Source organism: Geotrypetes seraphini, chromosome 5 (assembly GCF_902459505.1).
Source record: "Geotrypetes seraphini chromosome 5, aGeoSer1.1, whole genome shotgun sequence".
Classification (NCBI taxonomy): Eukaryota; Metazoa; Chordata; class Amphibia; order Gymnophiona; family Dermophiidae; genus Geotrypetes; species Geotrypetes seraphini.
The window spans coordinates 89,270,860-89,288,320 of NC_047088.1; the positions used below are offsets into that span (position 1 = coordinate 89,270,860).

The window sequence follows — 17,461 nt, forward strand, 5'->3', positions numbered from 1 at the left end:
GGGTTTTGCTCTCACCTTTTTCAGTAGTAGCTCAAGTTGAGTTACATTCAGGTATGGTAGATTCTTTTATTCTAGGACCTAGTTGGGTGCTTTGCAGCTCATGTTGTCCCTGTCTTCTGCTGCTGTTCCTCTTCCTCTGGGTAAATAAAGCTTTTTCACTTTTACATCTGCTTTCTCAAGCATAGATTACACACACAGAGTAGGTATAAATTTGGACAAAAGCATTTCTACACTACTGGGGTCTTATTATGAGGGGCCACTAAAAATTTCTCAGTTCAATCAATAAAGTTGGGGTAATCTCCATCGAGGGCTACACATTTAGATCAGCAATTTTCCACTTTTTTTATTCCATATTTTTCTGACAGAATGAAAAAGTTGGAAAAAACACTGGACTAAATGTACAGCCTGTTATGGAGACTGCACCAACTTCGATGATTGGGTTGAGAACTTTTCAACGGCCCCTCCATAGAATCCTATTTTATAAAGGCATGTGGGCTCCTATATGGCATTTATCAAATATGTAATAAGTATCTTCATACATTTATCATATAGGTACCCTCTTATGAATCTACCACTTTACTCACTGTTGAGATGGTGCAGCCAAATATTGTCTGCAACACTTTATAGATCTCCTGATTGCTTTCCATAAAGCTCCTTTCAGTTCCTTATTTCTCAGACTATAAATCAAGGGGTTGAGCAATGGAATTGCAGTTATATACACTACAGTGAACAGTTTGTTAAGGTCCATTGAATAAGGAGACTGAGGTCTCAAGTACACACCAAAAGTGGTTCCATAAAATAAAAGGACAACTGTGAGATGGGAGGAACAGGTAGAAAAGGTCTTCTGTTTCCCCTTAGCAGAGTGGATTTTTAGAACAGCTGAAATAATGTACACATATGATATAATTGTTAATATGAAAGGGGTAAAACCTACAATTGATCCTTCAATATAATTTAAATTTTCAATGACAGAGATCTCCGAACATGACAAGGTCATCAATGCTGTGATGTCACAGAAAAAATGGTTAATTTCATTAGAGCTGCAGAAAGATGATTGTGATATTAAAGTAACATGAGGAACTGGATTTAGAAATGAAATTGTCCATGAAACAATAGCCAGAGTAAAGCAGACTTTCTTGTTCATGATGATGGTGTAATGCAAGGGTTTGCAGATTGCAACATAGCGATCGTAGGCCATGGCGGTAAGAAAGTAGCACTCAGTATCTGTGCAAACTATGAACAGATACATCTGTATCATACAGTGCATGAAAGAGATGATCATATTCTGTGCTATGAGCACTGCTAACAATTTAGGCACCGTGACGGTGACATAACAGATTTCGAGGAAGGACAAGTTGGTGAGAAAAAAGAACATGGGGCTGTGCAGATGGGAATTGGAGCAAACTATGATTATAATAAGAAGGTTCCCTATCAAGGACATCAGATAAATAATCAAAAACACAAGGAAAAGGAGGAACTGTATCTCAGGAAGCTCAAAGAAAGCCAAAATGATGAAGTTTGTCACTTCGGTGTGATTAAGTTTTTTCATTTCTCCCATTCTGATTAGCTGTTGGAACAAGAAAGGCTTGATATTTTAGCAGGATGACTATGGTGGAAGTCGAAATGTTGCTTAAAGTCTATGTGACAAAAACAATAGAAACTTCCTGATCCAGTCACAATTGCAAACAAACACATTTATAGTTATTCCAAAGAAGATATGAATGTTTGTGTGCTTCTGAGGGTAATTTTATAAAATGGATATTAAAAATTATACAAACAAAAAAAGGAAGAACCAACAAAATCTGCAGTAAAAGGGTTGAAGACAAAACAAAGCAAGTACAGTAACATGTTCAATGATACAGGCAAAGTTTATTGAAATGATTGCGGTTAAAAATAACACCTTAAAATTAAATCACAAGACCCAACAGGTTTAAGTGGGTTGGAAATGTCATAAATAAATAAATACGTCTATGTGTGGGAGTTTTCTTTGTGTTAGGTACTGCTCCTTTAACATCAATTTCATCGAAGTTGTGAAGTTCAAGAATGTCTACCCATATATTGAGTACAAATAGATGTTTCTGTGTGCTTACTTTTTATGCAAATACTCACCTGTGCAATTTTATGAGTCATTCTCTGCATGCTGATAGCATCATATTAAATAATTCTACTGAAGACTTATTTTGTTTAAGATGAAATGGACCATAGAAGAGTGATAAAGCAGTTTAGACTCATTAAATGTTAAATGTTAATTTTTACATTTTGTAAAATGCTTTGTAGTTTCGAATAAGCGTTCAATCAAAAACCTGAATAAACATAAACATGAATAAACAGTACAAAACTGCTCTTAGCTCATACAATTGCATAGTTTCAGAGCATTAAATTATTGCTGTTTTATAGCTGTTTACTGTTTGTATGAATTTTTAATTAAAATATAAATTCAGAAAAGTATACTTACTATTTTTACTTATTTTATTTGCAGCGTCTTTTCTTGAGAGCAAAGACTTGAATCAGGCAGATGCATTTAAGAGATTTCTAGGACCTGTGAGATAAAATCCCAAAAGAATTTCTAGGCTTCAGATGTTCATCATTAACAAAGCCATAACAAACTGGAAAATACCTGATGTAATTGTTTTATAAAGAGGTGTTTTAGGGCTAGATTCACTAACCTGCCCGATCCTGGCCGATCTGTGGCCAATCGGAGGCAGACCAACTGATTCACAAATGGGGGCGATGCAAATGAGAGCGATTGGAGGCACGCCCCCCACTGACTGCATGGATCACTAGACAGCAATCCTTGAGCATGTGCAGACCATCTTCTTTGTCTGTAGATTAGTGGTCTCAAACTTGTGGCCTGGGGGCCACATGCGGCCTGCCAGATACTATTTTGAGGCACTTGATATGTTTATAATAGTCACAAAAGTAAAATAAAGTAGTTTCTAGATCATATATCTCTTTAGCTATAAATTATAATATTATTATTAAGAGTTAGCCAAAAGGAAAGATTTATAAACTATAAAGAGTTTTACCTCATACAAAATTGTCATTTCTTTAATAAGATATTAACTATTTTTTCTGAGGCCTTCCATGTACCTACAAATCCAAAATGTGGCCTGCAAAGGGTTTGGGTTTGAGAGACCATTACTGTAGATGGTCTGAGCATGCTCACCGAGAAGGAAGAGCTAGAAATTTTTTTTTTAGAGCTGAAACTTTTGTGAGCCCGTAGTTTTAACCCGTGGTTGAAAGCGGGGCTGCATTGCGGATTAAAACCACGGAGTAAGAGCAGAGAGCAGAAGAAGCAGAATCAGAGCAGAGAGCAGGAAATGAAGAATCAGGGCAGAGAGAAGGGTTTTTGCACAAGTGACTAGTCCTCAGCAGTCACTTGTTTTTTGATCGGGCAGCTCAGTCGATGTTCCTGAAATTGTTTTGTGAATCGCATCCTTCCTACTTTGCATGCAGTTCCCCCTCATTTGCATGCGCAGATCGGATCGGAAGATGATTGGCCTCGAGGTTAGTGAATCAGGTCAGGATCGCAAAGTGATCGGGTCACGATCAGTTTCCTTAGTGAATCTTGCCCTTACTGACAGAGCATATGGTTTAGATGTATATGATTGTAAGTCAGTGGACAGAGGTATTGAAATAGGCAAAGGAGCTTAACGAGTATTTGTAAAGGACATGAACAGGTACATCTGTGTCATGCATTGCATGAAAGAGATGGTCTTATTCTGTGCTATGAGCACTGCTAACAATTTAGGCACTGTGACAGTCACATAGCAGATTTCTAGGAAGGACAAGTTGATGAGGAAGAAGAACATGGGGCTGTGTAGATGGGAATCGGAGCAAACAGTGTTTATAATAAGAAGGTTTCCTGTCAAGGACATCAAATAAATAATCAAAAACACAAGGAAAAGTAGGAACTGTATCTCAGGAAACTCAAAGAAACCCAGAATGATGAATTTTGTTACTTCAGTGTGATTCAGTTTTTTCATTTCTCTCATTCGGATCAGCTGTTGGAATTAGAAAGGCTTGATATTATAGCAGTATGCCTAAAGAGGAAGTCCAAATATTCCTTAGTTTAAGTCTACAGTATGTGATGAAAACAACAGAGACTCTCAGATCTAGTCACAATAGTTCACAAATGCAAACAAATTTACAGTTATTCCAAGAATGTGTGAATGTGTGTGTGCTTCTGGTGGTAATTTTATAAAATAGGTATTAAAAGTTATATATCTATTATGCATGCAAATGATTAGAATTAGGGCATATATTATTCTCCATATTCTATATATGGAATTCAAAATTACACTTGTAAATTTGTGTGCATACCCAATTTATGCATGCAATTTAATTGAATAGAATTAATTAGCACCAATAACTAGGGGCTAACAATATATTATTAGTGTTAATTGGCAACAATTTGGTTTTTTTCTTTATCTTTATTAGCATTTCAACTTAATTCCCAAGACAAAACTCTTGTTACAAGAAACACAGAGATGAAAAATAGACCTATAAAGAATGGTAAATTACACCCTTCATTAGATCACTAATAATGGGGAGTGGTCAAAAAAAAAGTAAGGAGACTAACAAGTATCAGTACAACCCAGGAAAATGCTTAATGTGATACCATTCAGACTACGACTTTTTCTAAACCTAATACAGCTCTCATATACCCCTCCTTTTATTAAATGTTATTAGTGTTGTTCTCAATGAAAATAGAATTCCTCTGAGTGCCAGGAGAGTTGCAAATCATTCAGTGTGGCTCACTGCGCTAATAACCGCTATTGTGGTTTAGTAAAGGGGGGAGGGGGGAATTTCATTTAAATCAAAATCCTTCAGTAGTTCAGGGGAATAAAAGATAAATCCTGCATAGTGAATTTGGCATTTATACGGATATGCCAGTATGAAAGTTGTTGCTATATTAATAGTCTCTTGTATCAAAGACATAAATATTTTTCTCCATTCTTGAGTATCCTTTGTGATATCTGGATAATCCCAAATTTTTAGATCCCCAAAGAGGATATGAGAGTTCTTAAAATAGAGTCTTTAGACCATATTTATATCTTGCTCAAAAACAAATGTTACTAATAATGTTGCTGTCTCAGTAGCATCTGCTATAGATTGTTCTAATATGGCTGATATATTATCAAAATCAATCGGTGCCTCTCCTCTGCATTTCCCCTTCCCAATTCCTTGGGTTACATTCTTAGTAGTCAAATAATAAACTTTGTTAATCGGGGGAACAGAATTAGAATTGGCAACAATTTGGATTTACAGTATTATAGATCTAGACCTAATTTAGGTGTGAGGATTTAAATTAGGTTTCAGTTGGTGTAAATCCTTGCACCAAAACTTGTGCACAGATCCTGGCACTATGCACTGCATAGAATCTATACAGAATCTGGCCCTATGTGTAGACATATAGGTATAAATGTCAAAAGTTAGCCTTAGTTCCTATCTGTAAATTTATTTATACCTTAATAGCTACTTCTTCATTTAGAGCTTGTAGAAAGTTTTGTCCTCACATTTCATCCCCAGGTATATTTTGCCCTGTTTTTTTTCACCCCCAGGAACTTTTGCCCCCAGCATTCACTTCAGTACTAAATTGCAATACCATAATCATTCAGCAATCATTCAGAAAGGAATTATCCTGATGAGGTGAGTCGAAACTCCACTTCCATGTCCAAGGTAAGTACCCACATTGCAAACAGTTCTTTGGGAGTCACACCGACTCGGGTAGGATACGCCTCACAGGGACTTAGCAAACACAAGATATGGAGGGCCATGTATGTCAATGCACACAGTTTAGGTAACAAAATTCTAGAATTGGAGGCTGAAATAAGGAATGCAGACCTAGATGTGGTGGCAATATCTGAAACTTGGTTCACGGACTCACATGGGTGGGATATGGCTATACCGGGCTACAATCTACTTCGTCAGGACAGAGAGGGCAGGTTAGGAGAGGGGGTGGATCTATACATTAAAGAGGACATCAAAACCACCAGGATCACAGATGTCAAGTACACCGGGGAGTCCCTCTGGGTAAACCTGGCAAGAGGCAGAGAAAAATGCCTGTATCTAGGTGTGGTTTACAGACCCCCAAGACAACTGGAAGACATGGACGCAGAATTAATTGAAGACATAGAGAATATCACTCTACGAGGAGAAGCTGTACTGCTAGGGGACTTCAATATGCCTGATGCAGACTGGAACTCATTTTCAGCGACAACCAGCGGTAGCAGGAGGCTCTTAACCTCCATAAAGGGAGCACGTCTCAAACAAATGGTAACGGAGCCCACTAGGGCCCAGGCGATCCTCGACCTGGTACTCACCAACGGGGAAAGCGTTTCAGAGGTCTCAGTAGGAGACACGCTAGCCTCCAGCGACCACAATATAGTATGGTTCAACCTTAGGAAAGGCTTCCCTAGATCAAACACGAAAACAAAGGTACTCAATTTCCGGGGCACAGACTTCGCACGCATGGGAGATTTCGTCCATCAGACGCTGCAGGACCAAGCGGAGACCGATGATGTAGAAGCTAAGTGGTTAACACTGAAATCAACCATACATGAAGCAACTAGCCGCTTCATAAAATCAGTAAATAAACGACAAAGAAACAATAAACCCCAATGGTTCACCGCGGAGATCTTGCACCTCATTAAGGAGAAGAAAAAAGCGTTTCTCTCCTACAAGCACACGGAGAAAAGAGAGGCAAAAGTAGAATATAGGACCAGGTCTACAGCGATCAAAATGGCAGTTAGGGAGGCAAAACTTCGAGTGGAAGAAATTCTGGCAAAAAACATTAAAAAGGGGGACAAATCCTTCTTCAGGTATATTAGTGACAGAAAAAGGAACATAGGCGGGATAGTACGCCTTAGAAGACCGGACGGAAGTTATGTGGAAGCAGATTCCGATAAAGCCGAACTACTGAATGAATACTTCTGCTCAGTCTTCACCTGTGAGGCACCGGGACACGGTCCCCAGTTGAAGGCAACACAAAGCACAGAAGACCCGTTTCAGAATTTTGAGTTCACAGCAGGTGAAGTTTACAGTGAACTGGCAAGACTCAAGGTGAACAAAGCCATGGGACCAGACAATTTGCACCCAAGAATGCTCAGAGAATTGAGCGATGTCCTGGCGAAACCGTTGGCTGAGCTATTCAATCTCTCCCTAAGTAAGGGGAAAGTTCCCCTGGACTGGAAATTAGCTAATGTCGTTCCTCTGCATAAAAAGGGTTGCAGGGCAGAGGCTGCGAATTATAGACCGGTGAGTCTCACATCAATAGTGTGCAAACTCATGGAAACACTAATTAAAAGCAAATTGGACACGATCTTGAATGAAGGGAATCTTCGGGATCCCAGTCAGCATGGATTCACCAAGGGTAGGTCCTGCCAATCCAATCTCATCAGCTTCTTTGACTGGGTAACAAGAAAGTTGGACTTGGGAGAGTCTTTGGACGTCGTGTACCTGGACTTCAGGAAAGCTTTTGACGTCCCACACCGCAGGCTGCTAAGCAAGATGGAATCGATGGGGTTAGGAGAGACACTAACTGCATGGGTCAATGATTGGCTGAGTGGCAGACTTCAGAGGGTGGTGGTTAATGATACCCTCTCTAAAACATCGGAGGTGACCAGTGGAGTGCCGCAGGGCTCGGTCCTGGGTCCACTCCTTTTCAACATATTCATAGGGGATCTGACTCAAGGGCTTCAAGGTAAAATAACACTATTCGCCGATGACGCCAAACTATGTAATATAGTAAGTGAATGCAGTTTACAGAATTATATGACGCAGGACCTGCTTACATTGGAAAGTTGGTCCTCAACCTGGCAGCTAGGCTTCAATGCTAAGAAATGTAAGGTCATGCACCTCGGAAGCGGAAATCCATGTAGGACGTACTTCTTGAACGGAGAAACTTTAACTAGGACTTCAGCAGAACGAGATTTAGGAGTAATCATCAGTGCAGACATGAAAACTGCCAATCAAGTGGAGAAGGCTTCATCTAAGGCAAGGCAGATATTGGGTTGTATCAATAGAAGTTTCGTCAGCCGAAAGCCTGAAGTCATAATGCCGTTGTACAGGGCCATGGTGAGACCTCATCTGGAGTACTGTGTGCAATTCTGGAGGCCACATTACAGTAAAGATGTGCGCAGAATTGAATCGGTTCAACGGACGGCCACCAGGATGATCTCGGGGCTCAAGGGTCTCTCGTACGAAGAGAGACTGAACAAATTGCAGCTCTACACTCTTGAGAAACGTAGGAAGAGGGGAGACATGATCGAAACATTTAAGTACCTCACGGGACGTGTCGAAGTGGAAGATGATATTTTCTTTCTCAAGGGACCCTCGGCCACAAGAGGGCACCCGCTCAAACTCAGGGGCGGAAAATTTCATGGCGACACCAGAAAGTATTTCTTCACAGAGAGAGTGGTTGATCATTGGAACAAGCTTCCAGTGCAGGTGATCGAGGCAGATAGCGTGCCAGACTTTAAGAATAAATGGGATACCCATGTGGGATCCCTACGAGGGTCAAGATAAGGAAATTGGGTCATTAGGGCATAGACAGGGGGTGGGTAAGCAGAGTGGGCAGACTTGATGGGCTGTAGCCCTTTTCTGCCGTCATCTTCTATGTTTCTATGTTTCTATATGTTTCATTATCATCATTACCATTTTTGTTATCCTTGCTCAGTTGAATATGCTATTGAATATGCCACTTTGGGCCAGATTCTGTAACCGGCGCCCAAGTCGGTGGCTGCCTTAAAAGCGGCTACTAATTGCCTGTTAATTCAGGGCACTGGTTACAGAATCGCTCAAAAACAGGTGGCTGAAATGTAGGCCCAGAAAAACCAGGGCTACATTTCAGCCACTTATCTTTGCTGCTAGAGCACAGCAGCTGATCGTGGCAGGGGGATTCCCCCCTCCCCATCAGTTGAACAGCAGGGATTCCCCAAAGTCACAATTCTGTAACTGGCACCCAAGTTCTGGGCGCCGGTTACAAATTCATGGCTTTAGGGCAGGGGTGCCCAATAAGTTGATCGTAATCGACCAGTAGATCGCCAAGGCAAAGTGAGCCTTCACAATCTACCGGGCCAATCACCATTCCTCTCCCCGATGTCAATTTGGCCATCTGACAGGAAGTTCAGGGCCAGCCAATCGCTGCCTGGCTGGCCCGGAACTTCCTCTCCGACGGCAGAATTGACGTCGGGGAGAGGAATGCTGGTTGGCCCAATGCAGGGAAGCAGGAAGAGCTTGGGGCGGCAGTGGCTTTGGAGCCTGTTCCCCGATGGTAGCGGCAGTGGCTTGGGGGAGGGCAGGGAGAAAGAAAGAAAGAAGGGAAACAGAAAGAAAGGGGGCAGGCAGGGAGACAGAAGGAAAGAAGGGAAACAGAAAGAAAGAAAGAAAGGGGGCATGAAGAGAGAAAAAAAGGGAGCCAGGGAGAAGGAAAGGGCATGGAGAGAGGAAGAAAAAGTTGGAGGAGGGAATGAGGTCTGGAGGAGAGGAAGCATACAGGCTGAAAGAAGGGAAGAAAGATTGGATGCACAATCAGAAGAAACTGCAACCAGAGACTCATGAAATCACCAGACAACAAAGGTAGGAAAAATTATTTTATTTTCAATTTAGTTAATGTGTCCGTTTTGATAATTTATATCTGCTGTCTATATTTTGCACTATGGCCCCCTTTTACTAAACCATAATAGCGGTTTTTAGCACAGGGAGCCTATGAGCGTTAGCAGCGTGGGGTATTCAGCGTAGCTCTCTTCACTAAAAACTGCTATTGTGGTTTACTAAAAAGGGAGGGGGGTATATTTGTCTATTTTTGTATGGTTCTTACTGAGGTGACAGTGCATAGAGTCATCTGCCTTAACCTCTTTGAAAAAACCCCGGAATATAAATGATAGTTAATATTTTTTCTGCGTACAGTGTGCTTTGTGGTTTTTTGTTTTTTTTTTTAATTTGTTGGTAGATCATTTTGACTTGGTCATTTTAAAAGTAGCTCACAAGCTTTAGGGAGTCCCTGCAACTCAGCTGATATTGAAGGGGTAAATTCCTCTGCTGAGATCGGTTGAGAGTGGCTGCGACAAGTAACACCCGTATCTGACCTCAAATCAGCTGGCAGGAGAGATGCCCACTTCCTCCTACTGGCGCCCCTCCTCCCCCCCCCCCAGCTAACATCCTCGGCAGGACGGATGCCCAATCACAACTGCAAGCACCCCTCACTAACACCCCCACCCCTGAAACCCACCAGGATCCTTCTCCGTACCTTTTAGTGGGAGGCCGGCCAGAGAAATACTCACTCCCTCTGGCCGGCAGGCCCACCTATTCCTAATGGCAGGGCTTCCCCTTCCCAGTGCATCCTGGGATACACTATGGAGGGGCCTAGCCCTGATTGGCCAAGTGCCTAAGGCCCCTCCTATAGATTTTGATTAAAAGAAATATAGATTCCATCCTCTCAATAAATATTCCAAGGACTCCATCTTGTGAAGAATTGAAAGGCTATTAGATTTCCTTACACATCCAGGGAGGGTTGGGGGTAGGGGGAGGGAAATGTATTTTGAATAGTTAAATTATTTATTTATAATTTGTAATCACATCATATGTATTATTATATTAAGAATGAAGATGAGGATGGGAGAAAATGATTGCTTAATGTAATAATTGTACAGTGAATAGTGTGTTTTGTGTAGTTTTTCTGATTTACCTTTTGTATTGCACTATCAAAGTTTGAAAATCAATAGATTTTTTTTAAAAAAGGCTATTGTTAATGCCTGATGCCCTAGTAACCTGAGAAAATAGTATCTGCAGTACAAAGATCTTAATACTAGTTTAAATGGTAGACACCTTGCCCCCGAAATTCAGCTAGTGATGGTCAACATTTTTAAAATTCATACTATTGCCTGCTAAATTAGTTCCATTTTAAATGAATACTACATGAGGCACAAGTGAGTGGGTTGTGCTCCTGTCCCCAACGACCATCCCTGGACCACAGGGATATATATACCCAGGGGGCCCTACCTGGATATCTGAGGGGTTGGGGTGGGGTGCATTCTGGGAAGAGGATGATTAGTTTATTGCCATGGGCTGGGGAGAGGAGCAAGGAAGGAGGGGTCTTTGTTGGGTATTGGAAGGATAACGTGACCATTTATTTTTTTCATCAAAAGGGGACATCTATTAATTGTCAGTCCGCCCCCACTCCCACCCTAGCCCTGCCCCAATTGTGCCCTAGCCCCCCCCCCATCCCACCTCCAATTTCTTATATTTGGGGGGGTTTACATAGTAACATAGTAGATGACGGCAGATAAAGACCCGAATGGTCCATCCAGTCTGCCCAACCTGATTTAATTTAAATTTTTTCAATTTTTTCTTCTTAGCTATTTCTGAGCAAGAATCCAAAGCTCTACCCGGTACTGTGCTTGGGTTCCTACTGCCGAAATCAGTTTCAAAGATGTCAAGGCAGATGACTTTAAAATATGCAATGTCACCTTAGTAACTATAGAAAAATAGACAAATAGTGCAAAATATAGACAGCAGAGATAAATTCTCAAAACTGACACATTTTGATCACTAAATTGAAAATAAAATAATTTTTCCTACCTTTGCTGTCTGGTGATTTCATGAGTCTTTGGTTGCATTTCCTTCTGACAGTGTATCCTTTCTTTCATTTCTTTCTTTCTGCACTCAGTCCCAACAATTGTCCCTTTCTATTCCCTCCCTCCTTCCTTCCTATGTCCCTGGTGCCCCCAATGCCTCCTTCCTATGTCCTTAGTGCCCCCAGTGCCTCCTTTCCATGTCCTTAGTGCCTCTTCCTATGTCCTTAGTGCCCCCAGTGCCTTCCAGACTTTGTCCCACCCCCACCCCCGAAGCCAGCCTTCCTGTCTACCTACCTATCTCCCACCGTGCTGCGCAAAAAAAAAAAAATCCTCCCTCCAGGCCTGATTTAACCCCCCCTTCCCCCGGGCTGCCGCCACTGTCCTTACCTCCAGGGCAGGATTAATTCTTCCAGGGCCCCTAGGCACACAAGTACACTGGGCCCCCTGGCTCTGCCCCGCCCCTTATTTTCTGTTTATAAAAGTTTTAAAAGTCACTTAATCCTCCAGAGCCCCAGGTATATTAGATAGATTGTGAGCCCGCCGGGACAGATAGGGAAAAATGCTTGAGTACCTGATTGTAAAACCGCTTAGATAACCTTGATAGGCTTTATATAAAATCCTAATAAACTTGAAACTTGAAACTTATCAATACAACAATACTATTTTATTCTAAAGCAACAAAAAAATCTTTTTTCTACCTTTTGTCGTTTCTGCTTTAATCATCTTGTCTTCACTCTCTTCTTTCTAGCCAGCATCTGTCTTCTCTCTCTCTTCCATGCAGCATCAGCCCCTTCCATCCAGTGTCTGCCCTCTACCCCTTCCATATGGTATTTGCCTTCTTTCTATGCCCCTCTCCCCTTTTTACATGATTCATTCCAGCTTTACTGCTCTCTTTAATTTTATCTCTCCTATACCAGATCTAGCATCGCTTTGTCCCTCTCTCCTTATTTATTTGCTGACCTCCTTCCTAGCATCAATCTCGCTCTACTTTTTCATTCCTCTAATATCTCTCCCCTCCCCCTCATCTGATCTCTCCAGTCCACCCCTACCCCTTCCCCTCCTCTGTTCTCTCTACCAGCTGTTTCCTTCCTTTTTGCCTCCCCCTCCAAGCAGCAAGTAGTTCAGGACTCCAGCATTTCTCTCTGTTCCCCACTCCCCTGCATTAAAGTCCCATATGCCAAAAGACACAACCCTGTCCTAACCAACCTGAATCTTCTGCGAAACCAAATTCCTACTCACTTCCCCCGCTGCAATTGCATAGCTTTGAACACTTCTTCCCTTCTCAGAACCTTCTCGGTTTACATCCCCTGGGAGCCCTCCATCTCATTTTCTCTTTCACACCAGTGTCTTCCACATAGCAAAACTGCACTGCAGCCACGTGCAGCAAACTTCTTTCTCTTTCCGGGGTGCCTAGTCACGGGTTGCAGCCGTCAGTGGGGGAATGGAGCCATTTTCAGAAGGGGGAATGGAGAGAGGAAAAGTCAGAAACATTGCAATCTCGGGGAGAATCGTGAGCATTCTCCAAATTTGCTTTCTCTTTCGGAGACTATCGTGACCGAGACATCCGCCGCCTACCAGCTCCTGAACTCCGCCGCGTCCCACCCATGTGGGAACAAGAAATTGCATCACAGGACATGAGACGCGGTAGAGAGAGGAGTTCAGGAGGAGACGGCAAATAGTTGGTGTTTCAGTCACTGACGCTGCCAGCAACAAATAAGAAGTTTGGAAGACTGGGGGGGGAGGGGAGGGACTAGAGAGGAAGCGCAGCCGGGAGGAAAGGAAGACTGAACACAAGCCAGACTTCAGAAGGGGGGCGGGGGCTGGATGCATAATTTATGCTGAGCTAAAGGGGGTGGACTATTCACTTTTTTAAAACCCGGACAGACAACTACAGATTCCCCTAACGCCGGCCCTTAGGCCAATCCGGCCCTGCTGCTGCTAATCGCCGCCCAGATGCCTTCTTCCCGACATCAATTCTGACGTCGGAGAGGACGTTCTGGGCCAACCAATCGCTACCTGGCTGGCCCGGGAAGAAGACTTCAGGGCAGCTATTAGCTGCAGCAGGGAGGTAAGGACAGCAGCAGCGGCGGCGGACCAGAGGGGTTTAAATTGGGCCTGGAGGGAGGCTTTTTTTTTTTTTGCGTGGCAGGGAGGGACAGGAAGTGATCACCTGTCCTGTTGTCCCCGCGCACAGCTTTGGGACAGTGTTCCTGAAAATGGGACATTTTGGCGTCCCAAAGCTGTGTGTGAGGACAACGGGACGAGGGATCCAAAAATGGGACTGTCTCGTACAAAACAGGACGTATGGTCACCTTAGGGAAGGAGCTCTGTTTAAAAAAAATAGTTATGCAGATGCTATCCCAATATTTAGAGCTGGTCCTAACTATAACTAAGTGGCCTACTTTAGGACAGCTTTTGAGCTATTTAAATTAAGCTGTTTACCTATTGCTGGTACCCACACCCCAGGCTCCTCCCCAATTCCATTCCCAGCGTATCCCCTGAACTGCCCACTTATTTGGGTGGGCGATCTATAAGGATATTCAGTGGAACTCCCCAGTTAAGTGTTACTGAATATCCTCACTTAGGTGACAGGATGTAATTAAAGTAGGCAAGAGAGGCTCCTGCCCACTTAAATCACTTTGAAAACTGGTCAGCTTATCAAGATCCTCTAATATTCTCCCACTCACCCTGGTAAACTAGCACAGCTGTGTGACTGTCCCCTGCAACATCTCTAAAGTCCAGCAACTTTCCAAAAGCTCAACTAGGAAATACAAGGGTGGTTTAAAAAGTATGATTAAAAAAGCAAGTTAACCAGCGTAGTCTCCATCGAGGTTCATATGCTTAGTCCAGTGAGTTTCTAGGTTTTATGCATTGCAGGGAAAATAGCTTACAAAAAAAACCCCTGGAAAATTGCTGGACTGAGTGTATAGCCCTCGATGGGAACTACGTTGTTTAACTTGCTTTTTACCAAACTTTTCAAACCACCCTCATATCTTATTTATAAATATTAAATCGCATCATTTCATATACATGGGAATAGAAATAAAACAATTTACTTTTCTACAAAACTTCAGATAATCTGTCTGTAATTGCAGATCTATGAGTAAGGTGATCCTTAAAGCTAGTCCTGTGACAGAAAAACAATAGATCTTTTTACTCTTTTTAGACATGCCTTTCAATGAAGGTATAGTCAACCAGTCCGTTTTGGTGAGAATCATAGAACATATACAAATGTAACATTAACTGCATATAGGCAAAGACATTACCACACTGTGATTTCTTTAACTCCTGGGTGGATATTCATATCTTTCCAGGTGTTAACGAAAATGAATATGTACGACACAGTCAGTAAAAACTATATCCTTCACAGTCCAATTCCAAAATTGGTTTCTCATTTTTTCAGGAAGATGTTGAACTCATTTCTTCTTTCCTTTTCTGTTTATAAAAAAACAGTTCCATGCATTCTTCTATAAGTGCACTGTGGAGTTAATTTTATATCAGGGCACCTATAAACATGTCAAAAAAAATGTTCCCATATCATGAAGGTAAAATAAGCCTCTCTGTGCTTTTATAAAATAAGCCTCAAGAATTATAATTTTTATATCTATCTTTATTTACTTCTTGATATACAACTCAATTAGAGACCTTATGAGCAGCTCACAATAATATATAACAGCGGTCTCAAACACGTGGACCGCAGGCCGCATGTGGCTCTCCAAGTTTTATTTGTGGCCCGCGGTCTGGACGTGATCATTCTCTTCATTTTGGAGCAGCAGCGTGTCTGGCCGGCTCGTTCTGTTCAAAGCCGTAGGTTGGCGGCTCCTTGCGCTATCCACGGAAGAGCCGGCCAGACATGCTGTTGCTCCAGTGACGTACCAAGGGGGAGGGGCAGTCCACTGTTCTCCCTAGAGTGCAGCTCGCGGCTCGTCTAGAGCAGTGGTGCCCAACCTGCTTCCCTTCCCTTCTCACCACTGCCATCTGGGAACAGGCCGACACCGTGTTTTTTGATCTCCCTGCTTCTCTTCCACCCGACGTCAATTCTGACGTCGAGAGGACGTTCTGGCTAGCCAATCGCTGCCTGGCTGCCCGGAACGTCCTTTCCGACGTTAGAATTGGCCCCTTGGAAAAGAGAAGCAGGGAGATCTCGGCCTGTTCCCGATGGCGGCGGCAGAAGCAGCAGCCTATTCCCCGGCGGCGGTGGCATGGGGAGGGCAGGAAGGAAGAAAGAAAGAAGGGGGGGAATAGGGAGCCAGAAACAAAGCAAAAAATGGGACACAGAATCAGAGAAAGACAGACATAGAGAAAGAAAGAAAAAGTTGGGGGAGGGAATGAGATCTGGAGGAGAGGAAGCATACAGGAGGCTGAAAGAAGGGAAGAAATATTGGATGCACAGTCAGAAGAATAAAGTGCAACCAGAGACTGATGAAATTACCAAACAAAGGTAGGAAAATGATTTTATTTTCAATTTAGTGATTGAAACGTGCTTGTTTTGAGAAAGTAAAGATATTAAACTTTAAATGTGAGTGCTGCAGAAAAAATAGAGTACTTGGAGGGCCGCAGAAAAAAATAGTTAATGTCTTTATAGGTAAAACCCTTTATAGTTTATATATCTTTCCTTTTAGGTGTTAAAGGAAAGTTTTATAAACTATAAAGAGTTTAACCTCATGCAAAATTGTAATTTCTTTAATAAGACATTAACTATTTTTTCTGCGCCCTCCAAGTACCTACAAATCCAAAATGTGGCCCCGCAAAGGGTTTGAGTTTGAGACCACTGATATATAATATCAAAGAAAGGAAATAAAATAAATGATAGGAAAACAGCATAAAACAAGACTAGGGGCTCCTTTTACTAAGGTGCGCTAGCGTTGTTAACGCATGCAGCAGATTAGCACGTGCTAACCCCACCCTATGTGGCTGGAGTCTTATCTTAATGCGGCAACCCATGGCTGGTTAAATTTTGAATATCGACTTTATTGCCTATGTGTTAGCCAGCTCTGCGTAAACTGAATATTCAGTGCTGAAACCAAGACACACTATGGAGGATCCAGGAATAATGCTGGCAGCAGTCATCAAAATGCTCACTGCCAATGGCTTAATATTTACCCCTCCACTGTTTGTTTCTAGGGTCTATACTACAACTGAAAATATAATTCCATTTCAAGCCACATGTCTGCTTCCATATTTGAAATTTAAAAAGGTATTGAAAACCACTGTATTTATAGAAGCTTTTAATTAAGGAATAATACTGTAATGAATCCATAGAATGTTGTTTTTTATGTATATGCTGGGTTTTGGCCAGGTACTATTGATCTGGATTGGCCACCATGAAAACGGGCTACTGGGCTTGATGGACCATTGGGCTGACCCAGTAAGACTATTCTTATGTTCATATAATTGTAAGCTGCTTAGGTTTAACTGGGATAGCAATGGCATAAATAAATAAATACATCCGTGTGTGGGAGTTTTCTTTGTCTTAGGTACTGCTCCTATTTCACCGAAGTTGCGAAGTCTGAGAATGTCTACCCATATATTGAGTATAAATAGGTGTTGTTTCTGTGTGCCTACTTTTTATGCAAATACACACCTGTGCAATTTTATGAGTCATTCTCTGCATGCAAAACATTCTTTACACACAAAAAATTATTTAAAAACACCCCTTTTAATACAGCTGATAGCATCATATTAAAAAATTCTTCTGAAGGCCTCTTTTGTTTCAGAAGAAATAGACCATGGAAGAGTGATAAAGCAGTTTACACTCAACAGTACAAAACTGCTCTTAGCTCATACCATTGCATAGTTTCAGAGCATTAAATCATTGCTGTTTTAGAGCTGTTTACTGTTTGTATGAATTTTTAATTAAAATATAAACTTAGAAAAGCATA

General features: G+C 42.0%; 1 protein-coding gene across 1 annotated transcript; it reads right to left on the reverse strand.

Annotated features, from left to right (window-relative positions):
- Nucleotides 1-580: 580 nt before the first annotated feature.
- Nucleotides 581-1,558, reverse strand: LOC117360339 (olfactory receptor 1019-like). The gene has a single exon (XM_033944036.1). It carries the CDS (start codon nucleotides 1,556-1,558, stop codon nucleotides 581-583), a length of 978 nt encoding a protein of 325 aa, XP_033799927.1.
- Between the last annotated feature and the right edge of the window lie 15,903 nt (nucleotides 1,559-17,461).

What these genes read in the sequence shown, in the direction of transcription:
- LOC117360339 (XM_033944036.1), bottom strand. Translation starts at nt 1,558, where the DNA reads ATGGGAGAAATGAAAAAACTTAATCACACCGAAGTGACAAACTTCATC.